Source organism: Zophobas morio, unplaced genomic scaffold (genome assembly GCF_036711695.1).
Source record: "Zophobas morio isolate AGI-343-1 ecotype UQ-CSIRO unplaced genomic scaffold, CSIRO_AGI_Zmor_V1 ptg000023l, whole genome shotgun sequence".
NCBI lineage: Eukaryota > Metazoa > Arthropoda > Insecta > Coleoptera > Tenebrionidae > Zophobas > Zophobas morio.
Genome location: NW_026972128.1, coordinates 15,479,903 through 15,498,470, shown reverse-complemented (window position 1 = coordinate 15,498,470; position 18,568 = coordinate 15,479,903). Strand labels below are relative to the sequence as shown.

Here is an 18,568-nt window from a genome sequence, read left to right as displayed (position 1 = left end):
GTTTATGTTCTTGTGGCTAGAGGTACCTACTGTTTCTTTGTGGCTAATTTTAAACAATGTATCTAATGAATGAATAATAAAATGTGTAAATTTAATTTTTTTATTGTCATTAATGCTTTTGTGTAAACAAATGTAGGTACAAAAAATTTTTCAGTTTTGCAGTCTGTCAGGGAAAAAGTGTTCTAGGTAGCTTTGAAAAAATTATAAAGACAACACTTAACTAGATCAAGTAGTCTTTTAAAATTAAAACACCTCGAATAGAATTAACCCAAAAACTTTGAACCAAAACAGTTTTGGATCGAGATTCGAATCAACACAATATATGGCTAATCCACTTTACGTTTACGAAAAAACTAATGCAAATCACTGAGTGTAATGAGACTACATTTAATTATCTTAACCATTTCAAGACTTCAGCCTTCCTCACGTTCACATACCTGCTATAATTACTATGTATACATCTAACGATTAAGGCAATGGTAAATTGGTTTGATATTCCCAAGTGTTGACTAGTCAACACCACAAATCCGCTGGTTTCCCATTAATGGAATAACTGGCAAGACCAATAACATGTCTTATTGGCAGCCCCACTTAAAAACGAGTAGCAATAGCAACATGTACAACTTAATCCAGATTGTTGACACCAATTTTCAAGCTTTTATACTGTGAAATTTACAGCACAGACTCTATTACTGTTGGCGGGCATCCAAACTTTCATCTCTCTCTACCCTCCAGGACTCCATGATGGATGTCGAAAGTATTTCATTGGTCCCCTGTATATTGAACACGCCTCCAAAAACCGCCCCTAGGTATCCAAGCGTGGAAGCCAACTTCAGTCAGTTAATGTGGCGCGATGGATTCGGACCGTTGTGAAGACACCTCAGCCATGCTTAACTACGGCTTGGACGTGAAACCCATGAGGATGGTCGCAAGTCCAGGCACAGGACCTAGACATACCATCGATAACATACTCGGATTGGTCAGAAAGGACGAAAATGACAGGGATCGCTCGACGACACCCGGCAATACTGAAAGCGCAGGTAAGCTTTCAATAAAGCTTCAAATAAACTTGCAATAAATTTATTACTTAATGATATATGAATAGATTTAAATGTGAGAACACCAAGAGAGTATTTACAAGATTTATTTTTTATCGTAGCACTAGTCTATAACAAAAGCGCGAAGAAGAATTTTAAAATAATATAGGTAGAAATATTATTTAAAGAAACAGGATGATTTTATTGAAGCTGAAGCTCGTTGCGTATTTGTATCTCTTTAAAAAATGTTGCTCGAAAACTGTCATTGCTATAGTTCCTGATATTTTGCATTGATACATTTTTCATTTATTTTATCATCGTCACACGTGGATCATAACCATATTTGACAGATTTTTTATTAAAGTTTCACTACTATATTAGTTTTATAAAAAATATTATGCCTTACTTCTAAATCTCCCCGTAAGGCATATCACAACAGTGTTATTATGACTTGAACATAATTAACCACCATTATCTCATTATCGTGTGGAGATGTAAAGCTTATTGTGGAAAAGCATTGTCATGCAATTTGTTTGATGTAGGAGTTTAGAGCATGTATGCAACTGTGTATTGTTATATAATATTAAATAATATTTACTATTGTTTTATAGGAAAAAAAGTTTTTGTTTTAAATTTTATTTTTAAATGAAATTTTATTAATGTTATTAAAGTACAAAGTTTCAAAGTTAATATGAGAAAATAATACTGAAGCGGGGCATTTAATTGTTTTATTAAAAAAAAAACTTCACAAAAGTATTGGAAATTTTTAAGGATAAGCACTGTTACAGGACCGTAGCCAATGAAAAATCATTCAAAAAGAAAAAGACGGGTTGTTTTGTTTGTGGTATGTACATACTACTGTATATTTTAAATGTGCAATTTGTATTTTTTTAATCATTAAAAATATGATCTAAGTATAATAAGACTGGATTAAAAGATTTGAATTAATACACATAATTAGGTATCTACTTTTTTGTAAATTATATTACCTTAGCAATCTATTTTTAGCCATGGTTTCCAAATGAAGATGAGACGTGAACTATTCTTGAACAGACCTACGTATATACGTCCTAATTAAAAAAAATTGAAATACTTAACAAGGATTATGTTACTTATAATACCCACGGGTACAATATTTTTATAATTCTAACTAAATATGTAGACGTTTTCAGTTCCTTTTGAAATTTCAAATTTTAAAAATTAGTCCAAATTTTACTAGTAAGTACCTACTACTTACTAATCAGCATAAATAAATTCATAGATAGGTATTTAACGTCCAACGGAGCGTGTAATTCTTACCTAAGAATTTAATTTAATTAGTCATATTTTACCAACTATTTTCAAAAGTTCGAACAAGTTCGTGTCTCGTCTGTCCTAATAACTCTGCATTCATTATACAGTATCTCTTTAATTATTATTAACAAGAGCAAAAAAAAAATATTCGTATGAGTCACGAATAATTGCAGTTCAAAATTTAAAGTCTTAAAAGACCAAGAGTAATAAATCTCTCCGACAACGGATCCCAGTGGCGTGCCTAAATATTTGATACAAGATTTAATAAAATATTCAATAATTGTCTTAATAATAGCTATACTTACCAAAATAATATTCAGAACACTTTGCTCCATTGTATCTTAATTGATAATAATTAGTCTTCTCCTCTGTTTTCAGGAAACAAAATAATCAAATTTCAGTTTGTTAACACAAATTCACACTTTTTATCTGCCGTCGCCGTTTGTTCTGCAACCAGCATCTGCACGCGCTTAATAGTCGAATTCTTTCTATGTATAAACATAAAAAATCGAAGTTAAGCATCTACTAATAATATACAACATGATCAACAAGTACTCTCTCAGTTGTTATGAATAAATTTTGCTTGGAATTGGTAGAACTGTCACTCCATCTTACTTCTTTCTATTTTTCGCGTTGGTTATCTGCTTTGAATATATGTGATATAGTCTGTGGTACTTACACTACCACAGACGGAAAGTTTCAATGACATGACAATAAGAAGAAGACCATGAAGAATTTGGTTTGTCTAAAAAAAACATATTTTTAGTCATGTCCAAAAGATCACTTTATATTCTCCCCTATGGTAAAATTACATTATCAACCACCGAAAAGAAAAAGAATGTCCACACATCAAACACCGTGTATGGGCTCATATCGGTTATTATGTATTTAAAAATAAATAAATGGAAATTACTTACTTATAAAAAAACTGTACTTCCAGAAACAGATTCATGTTCTTAGTTGTAAAAACGGATTTCACTTGTACCAAAATCTCCAAAAATTCATAAATCCAATTGTGTTGCGTGAATGGTACACATAAATATCTATAGAACAGTAGGTAGGGGAACTAGGGGCTTGTTGTAACAGGGGTAAGTTGTAACACTAAATTTTTACCCACAATTTAAACTCTTTATAACGTCAGGTATTTTACTGAATTTAATTCTTGCACCATAAGACATCATGTCATCACAACCACTGTTCCTTGAGCCAGCGCAGTGAGTGGATGTGTGCACGTGTTTCGTTTTGGCCATGTAATGTAAAATATTGCTTTAGTAAAATTTGGTTTTTCGTATCAGTTATTAATTAATTTAAAACTTTTAGTTTTGCATGTAGCTCAAAAATTACTCAGCTTTGATATTCCTTACACATTTTGACGCTAAGCCACATAATTTTGTCGAAATGTAATTAAATGTAGAAAATTGTGCTACGGGGCATGTTGTAACAATAGCTTTGGGGCAAGTTGTAACATGTTACAACTTATCCCAAATTCACTTCTACAAATCTCGTACCTAGCATACGAAAAGCGAGCCAAAATTTTGACCTATGCCATATATCGCTTTCCAGATATATTAAGAAAAAGGAAGACAACACTCAAATTTTTAATGTTGACTCTTTTTCTAAAAGTTTCTTTCAGTTTTACTGAAAAAAAATTGTATATAATGAAGTGTTGTGTTGATTTTTGAAAAATAAAGTCTAAATATGTATCAACATCAGCTTTATTTTTACTGGTACTACCTGTCTCATGGCTGTTACAACTAGCCCCAACCACGGGGCAAGTTGTAACAATGCACTTTTTTTAAGAAAATGCCTGGTGTGAAGTGAAGATGAACAATTTTGACCTTTTGCCTGTTCAGTCCAATAGGGGAATAGTTAGACTACCGATCGATACTTTTATAATGGTCAAACATAGATACCAAATTATATTCGTTTTCCTAAAAACTGTTACAACAAGCCCCTCGTTCCCCTACTTAACAAGCGGTGACGAACATATGACTACCTACGTTCAGATACACATTCTGCTCCAAAGCAATACGAACGTTGAAAACCTATGAAAATACGAAATGAAAATATGACAGCGTTGCATCTATCTCATGAGTTATACGTGTGACAAGAACATATGTTATGGTTGAGGAGTTAAAGCGCCGGAGCGAACGAGTTGACGTCCATTAAAGTGTATAAAACTTTTTTCTACATCTGTCAATTTCTAGAATGGTGTTATTGGAGGAACGGATAAAGAAATGTGTTGTGGTTACTGAGTTGTTGACGACTCGATCACTAAATATGTAGTTGGAAAACAGTCCATTACGACAGAAATCAGAAGAATTTTTAACACAATTATTAGAATCAGATTCGCAAGGAAAACAAAAAGAATAAGAAATCTTTTGGAAATGTGTAAGATAACTATTGAAGTTTATCGATAAATAAATAACTATTCATAATTTGGATAATTGTAATATATCTATTTGTATTACACACATTATATGAGCAACAAAATTAATTTTAGAACACAAATTGTAATCAGCACACGTCGGGCATAATAGATGGAGACTTTGGAAAGAATTAGGGTAAGTTTACCTGCATTAAGTTTTGAAATTTAAAATATATGTTGTCCATAACTTTCTTTATATAATGGAAGGGCAATTTTGTTAAAAAACAATTTGTGATCATACTTTTCTTTTAATTTTAGTGAAATTTTTGCATAACGTAGGTATTTTTAAAGATCGATATCTCAATTATTAAAGGAAATTTCAGAACATAGTTTTCAACACTGTTTTCAACTTACAAAACTTCTGAAATCGTACTAGATATATTGTCAACTTTTTTTGTTATACACAATAGAAAAAAGCATGTGTTGTAGAAGTTGCTAACTTTTATTTTTACTATATCTTAGTCCCAACAAATAAAGTCAAAAATAGACCTGGTACGATTTGTAAAGTTTTGCAAGGTGAAAACAGTGGTGAAAACCCCGTTCCAAAATTTCCATAATAACTGAAATATTGATTTTTTAAAATATTTAAATTGTTAAAAAAACTGCCCCCGCAGTTATATAGTGAAAGTTGTGGACAAGTTACATTTAAAATTTCGTAACAATAAGTGTGTTAGAAATAATAGAGATTACATTTTGCAAATATATATACAAAACCATAAGAGCCAAAGGTTCTTAACATCTACTGTTTATGTTTATACTTCGACCGGATTGGAATATTACCACGTTCGGATTACAAGCATCATCGGTTAAAACAAAATGAAATTTGGTTGATTTTGTGTCCTCACCGCAGAGGAAAGGACTAATTGATTAATTCATACTCCATTTTTTTTCCCAAAAACACACACAAATTTGAAGAAATTCCGGAAAAATGTAAGATGACAAATAAATTGTGATTAACGATTTAGCATGTTTCAAATAATTTTAAAATATTTGCATGATTTCACAGCATTCGGTTTTTGCAATTTCAAAATTAAATGTAAAATATTGTTATGTATTGTTTTTTTCAAAAATCTGGATGCTAAGGGTAAAAACTCAACACGGATTCATAAAACACACATGCAGGAATATATTTTATAAAATTTAAAAAACATTTATTCCGCAGAATTCTAAGATTATATCATAATCTTTTAGGAAGGCCTTAAACCAACTAATTTTTCCCCTTTCCTCTCCTGTAACCTTAAAACGTTTGCAATATTTCAGTACATTCGCTTTTTCAAAATGGTATAGTAGTAGCATGTCATGTAGTTCTATAAAATTTAGGAAACATTTGTTCTGCATAATTATAAAATGATGTCATCGTTTTTTAGGAGGTCATAAACGAAAAAATTGTAATTAACGATTTACCATGCTTACGATAATCTTAAAAAGCCTACAAGTTTTCAGAACATTCGATTTTACAATTTCAAAGTTAAATTGTAAAATGTTGTGTTATAATTTTGATTTTTTGTATAAGGTGCTTTATCATTTTTTTTTTTTTAAGAAAACAGGACAATTTTGAGGTTGAAATGTTTTTTATTTTTTTGTAAAAATCTCAGTCACTGGTTTCAATATGGATCCGCTGGAATCTGGCCAAGTCTTTAGAAATCCACGACCTTTTAAAAAATAATCTTAAAAATGGGTGAAATGTTAAAAAAATGGATCAAAAAACTACGACAAAAATGCACTTTTTTATTTTATAAAAAAAAACGAAATAAAAAAACTTTAACGTCAAAATTGGTGGCAGTTTGCTTAAAAGAATGATACAGTACCTTAAAAAACATGTAAAAAATACATGAAATATATATAGGTATAGGTAGATTGAAAGAAATGTTGGGGTCATTTTACTTTCTACTGATTTCAATTTAGAAATTTCATCTAAACATCCGATAATCCAATTCGAGTCCTTCAGATGAGAATTGGATTTGAAATAACAAACAATGCTTTTGAAATCACCAAAATTTACATTTGGTAGATAATATAAATTAAAGAACACTTATATGGCAAAATTGTGAAGTGATGTCATTATTGTTTTAGAGGGGCATAACGGAAAAAAAAGATTATCGATTTACCATGCTTACAATAATCTTAAAACGTTTCCAAAAGTTTAGAGAGTAAATATTGGAGATGACGGCAATAGATTATTGGTAGGGATGATTAGCCAAATTTTGATTAGCGTTTTACAGTTTACACAATATTCGTAATATACATGTAAAATTTGACAATTCGTTCAGTAGTTTAGGAGATGATCTGTCTAATAAAAATCCGGACAGACGGCAGACAGACAGATGGACGGAACCGGGAGACCTATAGTTTCGTACTGAGTTTACACTCTGAAAGTAAAAAGATGCTTTTCTTTAGTTTTTTATGCGTATGCATTTGTAATTGTAACATCCTGGATATGTGAAAAATGTAAATAATTGCATAAAATAAGAAGTAGACTGTTTGGGGGGCCTCCGGAAAATTTTCAGGTATCCTGGCAGCACAATCCGACATTGGCTATTCCTAGGTACTACATTTGTTTGTAAAATAAAGTGGTTGTATAGTGAACCAAGAGCTATAAGGTTATATGGCCATCATAAAATCATTCCATTGTGTCGAAGTTAAGTTGTTTACAACAGAAAAGGTTTTAGGGTCGTAAATAACGAGTCCACTACAGCTCGACCGGCTCTTGCGGTTTCGTTCAGGGGCTATATTTTTTTACATTGTTATCATACTTAATCCATGATCCATGATCTGTTAAAATTCGTTTAAAAAGCTATACGTTAGAGTTTAAAAAAATATAGGTTTGCGTTGCTATCTATGTAAGTATTTCATTTGCAATGTGCTATAATAGGTTTCCACTTTTCATCTAAAACCAATGGAGTTTACAGAATTTCAATATCTCTATCCGTTCTTAGATATTAGAGTTCTGGAACATCTTGTATACCAGGTGTCCTATGAATTAGCGTACTCCCTTGATTTTCATCTTTGCTAATCCATTCAAACTACTTAATTGCAGTTTATAAGTATATTCGATATGATATGATTAATGAAAATGAGTTTTGAATTATTTTTCCCATTCTATCATGCAAAAAAATAACTATTCATCAAATTATTGGAAATAAATATAAACATACATAAATGAAATAAATTAAAATAAGTTAATTAATATTAAAATTTGGAAATGGCTTTATAGATATATACAAACATTTGTTCTATGTATGAATAAAAGTTTACCACTATAGGTAGATATTGTTGTGAAATAAACAACATCAAAAAGTTTAACCGTCGTACACTGACTACAAACGAAAAAATAAAACAATTTTTTTTATATTGTTTGCGAAGTTTTTATTCTAATTTAAAATATATATCTAATTTTCTTTAATCTAATTAATCTTTAGATTAATCGATGACATCATAATTTTCTTTAGTAAAAGTTTTCTAATTTATTCTTAGAACCGTGACCATATAAAAAAGTAGATATTTGAGTGTCTGTCAAAATTTCTTTTTTTTCTAGAATTTATTCCAAATTTGGTGGACACAATGTGGTTCCTTTATGATATATTTTTTTTTATTATCGTCGTATTATCGTTCTTTTGGCTGCACATTCAGCAACAATACACAATAATACCTACTACTCTAATAAATGAACTAAGCAGTACCTATTGGAATGTCCTAATTTCTCCGCATTACATCACAACTAAAAAGAAGATTTAAGTTGTTATAAAGACTTTATGAACAAGAAGGCGGATCTATTATGAAGACGACTCATGAATAACTACTTCAACTTAATTAACAATTTAAAACAGTTGAAAGTAATTACATGGCCGACAGTTTAAGGTAACCACACAAACGAATTAATTAACTAAATTGATAATCTTATATATAATAAGTAATTTGGGCAACACTCTTTCAATTAATTATCTTGTTATCGTGACATGTATGTTGAATGTTCTGTGAAATGATAGTTTTACACATTGACACACAAAGAGCACACTACTATACACTATAATTTTATTTTTAAAATTAACTAATAATGCGAGATAGTGAAGTTTTTTTTTATTGCAAATCTATAGTTTTGAAAGACAACCGGAGACTTGTCTGACCGCCGTCTATTAAGTAGCCGTTATTAACTAAATCGAACATTTCAACTGCTAGACTACTGCGTAAGTGGTTGAGTAGATGTTAATGAGTAAATTAATTAATATTTGATAAGTTACACCCATCAATTAATAATCAACTTAGTCATGGTAATTCTTAGTCCATTAGCAAGTTTTATTGTTTCTTTGAAATTCAGACTGAAGAAATGCTTTATCGAGATGAACCCCAACTATTTCAGGTAACGTATTTCAACTACGAGAATTTATGTTAAACAGAAAATATTATTATTATTGATATAAACCCACTCTTGTTTATTTACTTAGATCTTCAATCACACAGCGATAAGAATGTTTTTTCCCGTGTTGTAACTAAAGCATTTTAATTTAATTATTGTTTTACATACATTGTTGCTATTCGCTCATATTCATTGTACCTATAAAATCAAACATGAAAATAAGCTTTGATTTGAGATATTTTCTCGTTTTATCCTCTATTGACAGCAGCACTAATTTGACGTCAACCAACTTGACAAGGAATTATATTTGATAGGATTACGAGATTGACAAATAGGATGAAGGAGACTTAATTGCGTGTTTGAGTACGTTGTTTGTTGAATCTCAATCTTGTTCGAGCAATTGATTTAAAGTAAAAACAAAACTTTATCCAGCTTTTCTTGTGAACTAATAATAGATTATTACTACAGTATTTTCTACTGGTTTATTTAGTTAAATCTTCGAACTTCTTAAGCTCCGAGTGAAATTCTTTTTCGCTGTCCAGTTAAAATTGAACACTGGTAATTCACATTATTATCTATTTTAATTAAATTGTTTTCAACTCGAGTTATTTATTTATTATTTCAATAAAGGAGATTACTGCCAGTAAAAATTTTTCTTAGGAATTCTTTGTGACAAATTAAAATAAATTCATAAAAAAAATTAACTCTTACATTTTTTTAATACAATCTAGCAGGTATTTTTATAGTAAAAGGCAAATAATATATTTAGTTTATTAATAGAATGCAATAATGACGATCTTCGATGTGAGTAATTTTTTGTTAATTAACTTCCAATTTTGGTGAAAATGGGGTTTATTAATAGACTAACTTTCAAATATCATAATATCAAAAATATTTTTTCAGGTTTAATTCATTAGGTTTTATTTTAAGAGGTTATCTTTGTTGATTATATCAATTATAATTTTATATAGGTTATTTTGTGTTTTAATAAATTTAAAAAATAATAAAGTTATTTCCTATAAAACATTAAACAAATGCATATAAAATCCTGACTGTTGACAGACAACAGTCTAATTTGAAAATTGTAGGGTTTTATTATCAAATTTTTACGTTTGTGAATCCAAAAATAAAAACTGCTATTCTACAAGGAACAAATGAAGTAATTTCACATTCAACCTATAGGTATTTATTTTGTCTAGACATTGATGAAACTATAAATTTGTATACGTAAAATTAGTAAATTTAATTTCGTACTTTAATTTTCTCAATTTCTATTACAAATTACTTGGTATATTTAATTTTACTTCTAGTGAAAAAAAGAGTAAACTACCCTTTCTAACAGGAAAAGTGGTGGGTGTAGAAACTTAGGGTTGGATCAGCTTTTTTTTTAATTTTGCACTAAATTTTCAAAATAGTTTCATACTATCTCTAAGGGCTTATATTTTGAAAGGCATTTCCCATTTTTTTATAACTGCTACAAAAATTACCTTTCGAAAAAATGAACTTTATCTAAACAAAAATTGAAACTTCAAGCTTGTTCATCAAAATTGGCGGTCTTTTGTTGCTGTGTCTATTATTTCTTTTCTTTTTAACTTGTTCTTTACATTTTGACCTGCTGAGAATATGTTCTTTTCTATGCTAATAATTAACTTTCCGTTATTCTAACCTGTATTTCAGTAACTAAACTAATAAAATGTTGTATATTTGAACTTACAGAAAAATCTCCACTTACCTTTTATCTTAAAAAATAATCAGTTTGTTTTTTCATTCATCGCCACTTTTGGTTTCAAACAGGATATTTTCTTACATAACGTATAGAATTCTCACTTTATACCGGTCTCCGGTTTCTGTCTGTCTGTCTGTCTGTCTATCTGTCTATCTATCTGTCTGCAAGTCTGTCTATCTATGTGTCGTCTGCCGTCTGTTCAGATTGATATTAGACAAATAATCTCCGAAACTACCGGAAATTTTATATGCATGTACATGTACATTACAGGTTATATTGTTAGTTATTATTATATTTTTTATTGTTTACTTCGTCTTATTTTTTAGACACATAATACGACCTTCCATTATTACAGTAGTAGGCTAAGGGTAACGTGTTCACTTTACAGATGGTCCGTTGATCAAACCGGGAGCCGGGCTCCAGTTTTTTTTTTATTGATCAAAACAAGAACGGTTCATCGTATTTTCCAGAAAGTTTGAAAATACAGTACTATTATTATTAGTGTTACCCTGCTCTTATTCGAGCTGATAAGTGTCCTTATTAAAATACTGATGAGTTATGGAAAACTCACTAGAATCATACGCAAAATGTGCTTCTTTACCTGTAGTTCAGCAGTCCACACAGCTTTATTTTAACCTACGTAGGTGTTATCACAAAATAAATTGGCCGAAAGTTACTTCAACCGAACTTTCCTCGCCCCTGAGGTACATTAAAATAAAACATCCAGCTTTTTCAAAAAATTATTATTAAATTTGATTTTACGACTTTTATTCTTTTTAATAAATAATACTTATAATGTTAAAGTAAACTAAATGCTTCAAATGCATTTTTTCTTTACAAAATTTTGTGATCGTCAACATTTGTGCAAGGACACGTATATCAATTTAGAAACCTGCAATGTAAAACTAATAATATTAGTATTTACAAAATTTCAATAATTATTTTTTTTAGTCACCCTGTATAAGGAATTCTAAAAAAAATATGAATGACAAATATAGACTCATCATAGTTTGCACAATTTAAATAGAATTTATTCAGCAACATTAAGTTGAGTTCATCAAATTTTTGGGAGGATAAACAGATATACCGGGTGTCTGGAAAATGGAGGATTAACTCTCCGCTACGCTCTTAACAATCAGCAGGGGAGTCTGGGAAAAATAGTAAAAAAAAAATCCTTCTCACATTTTTGTGGAGTTATAATGATTTTAGAATTGGTTCTTTTACTACGTTTAATAACTAAACAACACAGTCATCACACGTCTGCCTCATATAAAGGGAAGGTACAAATCAACAAAAATCGAGTAAGCAGTTAAAAATGTTTGACGTATCAAAAGTTTTCAAAACGTTCGCAGTTAATTTTAGATGTCCTGTTTTATTTTCAGATAAATTTAAAGGAATCTGGTGTTTTGTTACTGGATAAACTTGAAAAAAATCTTTTGAGTTTTTAGTGTTTTAGTTTTTACAAATTTAAAAAAGTGTTGAGTGCCGCAGTGTTTTTTTTTTTAATTCGAGAGACTCTTGGGCACCCATGGTGTATTATTGCGGGAGCCCATGGGGATTTTTTTTGCAAATTATTTGAAACAATTTGGGGGGACTTTGGTATTCTATTCTGACCTGATTTGTTTTTTCTTAGAAGATACGTCATTTCCTAAAATTAATCTTATCTTAGCTGGTACTAGCCCCACCCCCGTCCTCTCTTAACTTAGAGTGTCATTTGCCAAGATATGTCTTATTTTAGCAGGTACTAGCCCCGCCCACTCTCCCTTTTTTTTCTTAGAGAGTATTTCATTAGCCAAAATCACTCCTTCTTTTACACGTCCACCCACCCTCTCTTTTCTTAAAGGGTATGTCATTTGCCAAAATCCTCCTTATCTTAGCAGGTACTAGCCCCGTTCACTCACCCTCTTTTTTCTTAGAGGGTATCTCATTAGCCAAAATCAGTCTTATCTTAGTAGCTAGTAGCCCCGCCCACCCACCCTCTCTTTTCTTAGAGGGTATCTCATTTGCCAAAAACAGTCTTATCTTAGCAGCTACTAGCCCCCCTGGTTGTTATGGTTATTGTCCTAAAAAAAATAAATGGTGGATTTCAATCACAATCGTTACTAAGAAATCAGATAGTAAACCGCAGGCATTCACGCATTAAGTGCATGCAGTGTTGCCAATTTCACTTTGATAAAACTACGTTTTTTTAGTAATCTACATCATAAAGCATGTTTTTATTATTTTTTTGGGACTCCCGAAACCCCCGTAGATAACGTACTGAAGAGTTAATCCGCGATTTTCCAAACACCCGGTATTTAAAAATTTACCATTCTTACAATAACTTTAAAACGTCTGCAAAATATCAAAGCATTCGGTTTTGCAGATTCAAAATTAAATGGCAAAATGTTGTTATAGTAAACTCACTTATGGACCCGAACCACAAGGATTATTACTGTCCATTGTTGCCATAATGGAGCTGTGAAGTGAGTTAGGTTATACAATAGTCAGTTTGACTTATAAGGGTGATTTGGCTCAAGCCGCTTAAGTCATAAAAGTTTTAAAAGGTGTATGTCAAATGAATTGACTGTATAAAATTGTGATTTTATTCCAAAAATCTAGATATCTTGGGTAAAAACTCAACACGGATTCGTAAACCACACGTATGGGACTATGTTATTTTATACAATTTAAAATCCATTGACTATATACAATTTTGAGATGACCTCTAACCTGTCTAACAAAAATTGAGACACATGCCGGACAGACAAACAGACGGAAACGGGAGAGTTTTTGTATTCTTGAGATCATAAGTCATGGCGTATCCAGCTAATCGTCTCGTGGACTCGATTACAATACTTCCTTAGCTTTCGTTCGAGACGTAAAAATCGCAGCATTCAGTAGGGAAGTTCTGTCTAAATAACCTTGGATCAGTTTTTTTTTCAAATGAAAGACGGTATAAATTGACATACGTGTCCTTGCCGAAATATTGTTCGGAACACTTTCCAACGGGAAAACTCACTAGAAACATGAGCTTAGCTTTGCGCTTTATTTTCTGCGGCAGCGAATTTTATACGTGCTTAATCGTCGAACTCTTTTGATGTATAAACATAAACAGTCGAAATTAAGCGTGTACTGATAATATATGTTTTCCCGTTGGTTATCCGCTCTAACAAATTTCACATTGTCCATATCTGTGCGGACTGCGTCCATTTGCACTTTGCACTCATGGGTTGCGGGGGTGTTATTTACGTCGCTGCCTAGTATGCTTCTTTATCTTTTATTTTAAGTTGTAGAGATTATAAATAAAAACTGCAAAATAAAATTTTATCATTTTTCGCAAAAGCACCGTTTGTTCGACTCTACTCCAAGAGCGAGAGAGGTCCGTCTAAGTAATGTTAAACCAGTTTTTTTGCAAAGTGATATAAAAAAATGGATTGTTTTTTTGGATTATACGTAGTGAATGTGTTATTTCTGGAACCAATTCCGACGGTTTTTTGCAAAAGAGGAAATTACGGTTCTGTATTTTACGTAAAGCATTGTTATTTTGTAATTTTTATTTATGAGAAATCTTTTGTTAAGTGAAAAGTGATGTTTTAAAAATGTAATAGTTTATTCCTAAAATTCGCATTAATTTATGTTGTTGCACCTGTATATTTATATTTTTTTCCAAACGACTGTCACCTGTATTATTATGAACACAACGTTGTGTAAGTTGATTCTATATGTCAAAGTGAAAGTATGATGGACATAAATCGTCTTTCAAACTACTGTAACTGACAAGAAGCTGTTACTACTTATTAAAGTTATTATGTTTATTAACCGTTTAGAAGAACACTGAATTAAACACAAACGGAGGTTAATATAAAAATTAACCACAAATATGCAAACAATATACAAAAGCATCAAGACACGAAAAGGCACGCAGTAAAATGTCCGGTTCGCATGTGTATCGGTGGTCTGACGTTTCCCAGCACGTTTATAGCAGCACCAGTTCAGAAGCACAGCGGTAAAAGGGTAATTACCATCGACAGTTCGTAATATCTAACTCAATTAGCGTTTTATATGCAATAAAGCGGGTACGGGGACATGAGAGGCGGTTCAAGTCATCGCTGCATTAGCGGCATTTCTAGTTAAATCGAAATAAAAACATCAAGTTAAGTAATCTAAGTGGTGTTCCATTAAACCCGGCGTATCACGGGCGACATGATTATGAACACGCGAACTCTGACGGTATATAGAATAAGTTCTACCTTCACCCACACGTACCACTGCCACAGCACGAAAATAAACCAAAACACTGAAAACGTATTATTACTATATTAAATGAAATGAAATTAGATTTATAAATAACATGACGAGATGGAAAGAAGTTGAAAACCTTGAAGCATGACCTATCAAATCAACGGAGAAGTCATAATTTTGGTTATTTCGCCTAATTCACTGATCAAAGATAGTGGATGCGATAAGTGAGAGAGGCCTAGAATAAATTTGGAAGCACCCTTCGAAAGCAAAAAAGAAAACATCTTTAAAGTGTCGACTCGAACAAGATCAGTTGGAAGATAGAAGTTAGCTGTCAGACAAATTTCTGAGTGCCAGGTCCGGCTTATGTACTTTAGATAATTTGGCAGATCGTAGATAACGACGAATTAAAACAAGACATTCACATCACTGAAATGCGTATAATCACCATTATCGAAGTTGAAATTTCTCCATTTAATTCTATATGAATTCTCTCGAAAGTCTGACTGAAGTTTATTATAATTAACTTTTTGTTGTTTAAAGTTAAAACGATTACTCATTTCTCGGCGTCTGTAAACTACTTCCACCCAACAAATTACTTTTTCCCTCGGCGCAATGTAATTAACTATGTTATATAAAACCTCAACACAGTTACTAATTAGTTAGGTTTACAAATTAATTATCCGTCAAAAAGTGATTAATTTTTGAACTCAACCAGAGAATGTCAATCGGTAGTTACAGCTGTTGGCGACGTCAGCTTAATAGCCGTTCGAAATGCTTTATTAAATCACATAACAAAGGTTCGTGATATTATGTACTTGAAAAGTTACTGATAAATTAATTATGTTAATTTTTTAATTAATTCGACAATAAGAAATTTTATTTAGATAACTTTTCGAAAATATTAGTTAAAAAATTGATTTGCTTCTAAGCGTGGTCTAAGCTCAAGTTGAGAAACGTATTAGTACATATTACTATAGGTATCTTTTGATATTTCTATTTTAACTGACATATAAGTATGTTGTTAGTTTAACTAAATTTTAAAAATCCAATTATTCCAAAAACAACTACATTATTAGGTATCCATATTTATTCTATTTTTGTAAGCCCATCAGATGATAAAGAAGATTAAACTTTTTATTTCAGTATTTAACAACAATAATAATAATACTAATAGTAATAAGGAGTGTGTTATAAATCTTTGAACACATCATATTTTATCCATATTTTGACAAATGCTCATTTATTCTGCCAAAATTTTTGATATTCTGTTTTCTGATTGGTTACAGTTTGAGTGCGTTTCACAAAGCTCTGTTTTAAGAATCGGAATTATTTAAAGTGAATAATTTTTAACCCAAAATGTTATTGGTAAAAGTTCGGTGCTTAAATTTGATTCCGAGCTATCTTCTTATTATATAGTGACACTAACTTACAGTGGAGATATAACCTACAAAAAACTAGGAGTATGATTTTTTAAACAAACAAAAACGTTGGTGATATAACGAATTTAGAGATTAGAAGAAATCCAGATATCGAAAATATTTTTGAAATAATCAAAGTTGGTGTAGTAGTATTTTTTTTTTTATTTGAAGAAATGGTCGTGATGCTGGATGTTCCCACTTAATATGAGGAAATTACTTATTTAATTATTTATGTTTTGTTAGAAAGTTTACAATAATTGTTCATGTTGAAGCAGCTGAATATAGGTTGGTGCGTGGGCTACTGAGCTAAATAAAGTTCGTACATATCATGGAAATTACATTAAAGATTTTCTACGTTTTTTGCCTCTAATTTTTGACATAAAGATTAAAGAAGGAGAAATTTATGAACATCGTAGGATAGCCAGAATTGTTCTTCTTTATATAAAAAATGTTTTCGTTTCATACACAGGATCGGATTAATTTTTTAAGAAGATATTCGTATTGTAGTAGTGCTCCAAAATTACATCATACACACGTCATATATCACTAAAATAATATCAGTTTATTTAAAAGCTATTTAGCTTTCGATCATTGGCTAAGCAACATTTCGAAACGAATTAGAATAATAGAGACTCTAGTCTGTAGTGTGCCTATATTAAACTGTAGATGACCAAGCACTTTATTAAAGAGACACTCGATATAAAGTGGTTCGAATCATTTGCTTGTTGAGAGCCGCTGATCACTTCGTAAGGCTCCCGTCGTTTCATAACACGCCTATAACAAGCTATTGTTTAACAAGAATGGTCTTTTAATTGATGAATTAAGGAAAATTAAGTTGTAGTGCCTCCAGGTGAGATGTTGGGCCACTTAGCGTCGATTGGCAGCACCGATTTTATCGACACAATCATTTGACTAAAACCCTGACGAGCAACCTTTCCATTGTGGAATTTCTGTCGTTGTAATGGAACTCCCACCTGTGTGCACCAGAGAGCGTGTGTAAAAACGTTATTAGTGGCAGTTCTTGAGTTAAGCAATTGATTATTTAATTAGGAACATTGATCCGGTCGTTTTCGTGCGATCTAATTGCCTTGCATTAATAATAAACACAACAGATTTGCGATAAGCTCAGTAATTGTTAATTGCGTTTTCGCATGCATACGTCTTTTTATACAGGTCTTTAAATGTCCCTTGCTTGTTTAACAATGTATAATGTAGGTAATCGTTGCAAACGCGCCATTGTATGCGCAACTTATGTGATGTATGGATTATGTATAGCAGAATAGAATTACGTAGGCCACTAATTATAAACTTGTAATTTATCATTTTATCTTTATACTTATTTTTGAAATTTTCTAAATATTTTTCCAATGATCTAATGTATACTGTTCGTGCCTCTCCCTTCATGGTTACAATGTAACCATTAATTAATTCTATTTAGTCCGATAGTGTTATTTCAAAAGTGGAGGTGGCATGTGGAGGTTAAATTTATAAATATATATAATTACTTCAGTTACGTAGAAAAAATAATAATGCAGTCTAGAAACTGTACTAGAGTCTCCCAACAAATACATTACTTACGTGCATAAACAACCCGTGCTAAAACCCATTTGCATCTAGTCAGGCTTCAAGACGCTCTTTATCTGAGCAATAGCAACGCTAGATTCGTTGTTCAAGCGATGATACGCGTTCTTATGACTGCACTTGTTCGAGACTTCTGATTTCAGTTTATGAATGATAGAAAAATTCAACTATATTTTGTGTATTATTATTCATGCTATTTGAGATGTATGGAAATATTACACACAAAGTATAAAAAATACATGCAAAGCAAGTTACCGAAGCAGCAGGTATGATGAAGCCTTATTCAAATGAATTAAGATAATTCTTCTCGGTACTTTGTGGCCCCTACGTTATGCATGAATCTAGCACTTTTGTCGCCGAAAATAAACGTTACAAAACCCAAATTAATTTTGCTATCTGAAATATGGTTATCCAGTACAATACCATTTAGCCACCATTTCGGGCTAAATGCAAGGATAGAGTTGGGAAAGTGTCTATTTGTAAGACCAAATTTTAGCAGAATTTGCG

The 18,568-nt window shown here is 31.3% G+C and overlaps 1 protein-coding gene across 1 annotated transcript in view; it reads left to right on the top strand.

Annotated features, from left to right (window-relative positions):
* Positions 1 to 853: 853 nt before the first annotated feature.
* The window catches only part of LOC135134418 (retinal homeobox protein Rx1-like), a 65,106-nt gene continuing 47,391 nt past the window's right edge, over positions 854 to 18,568 (top strand). The window contains exon 1 of the mRNA XM_064063099.1: positions 854 to 1,040. Coding sequence (XP_063919169.1) covers positions 854 to 1,040 — 187 coding nt within the window. The remainder of the gene's footprint in view (positions 1,041 to 18,568) is intronic.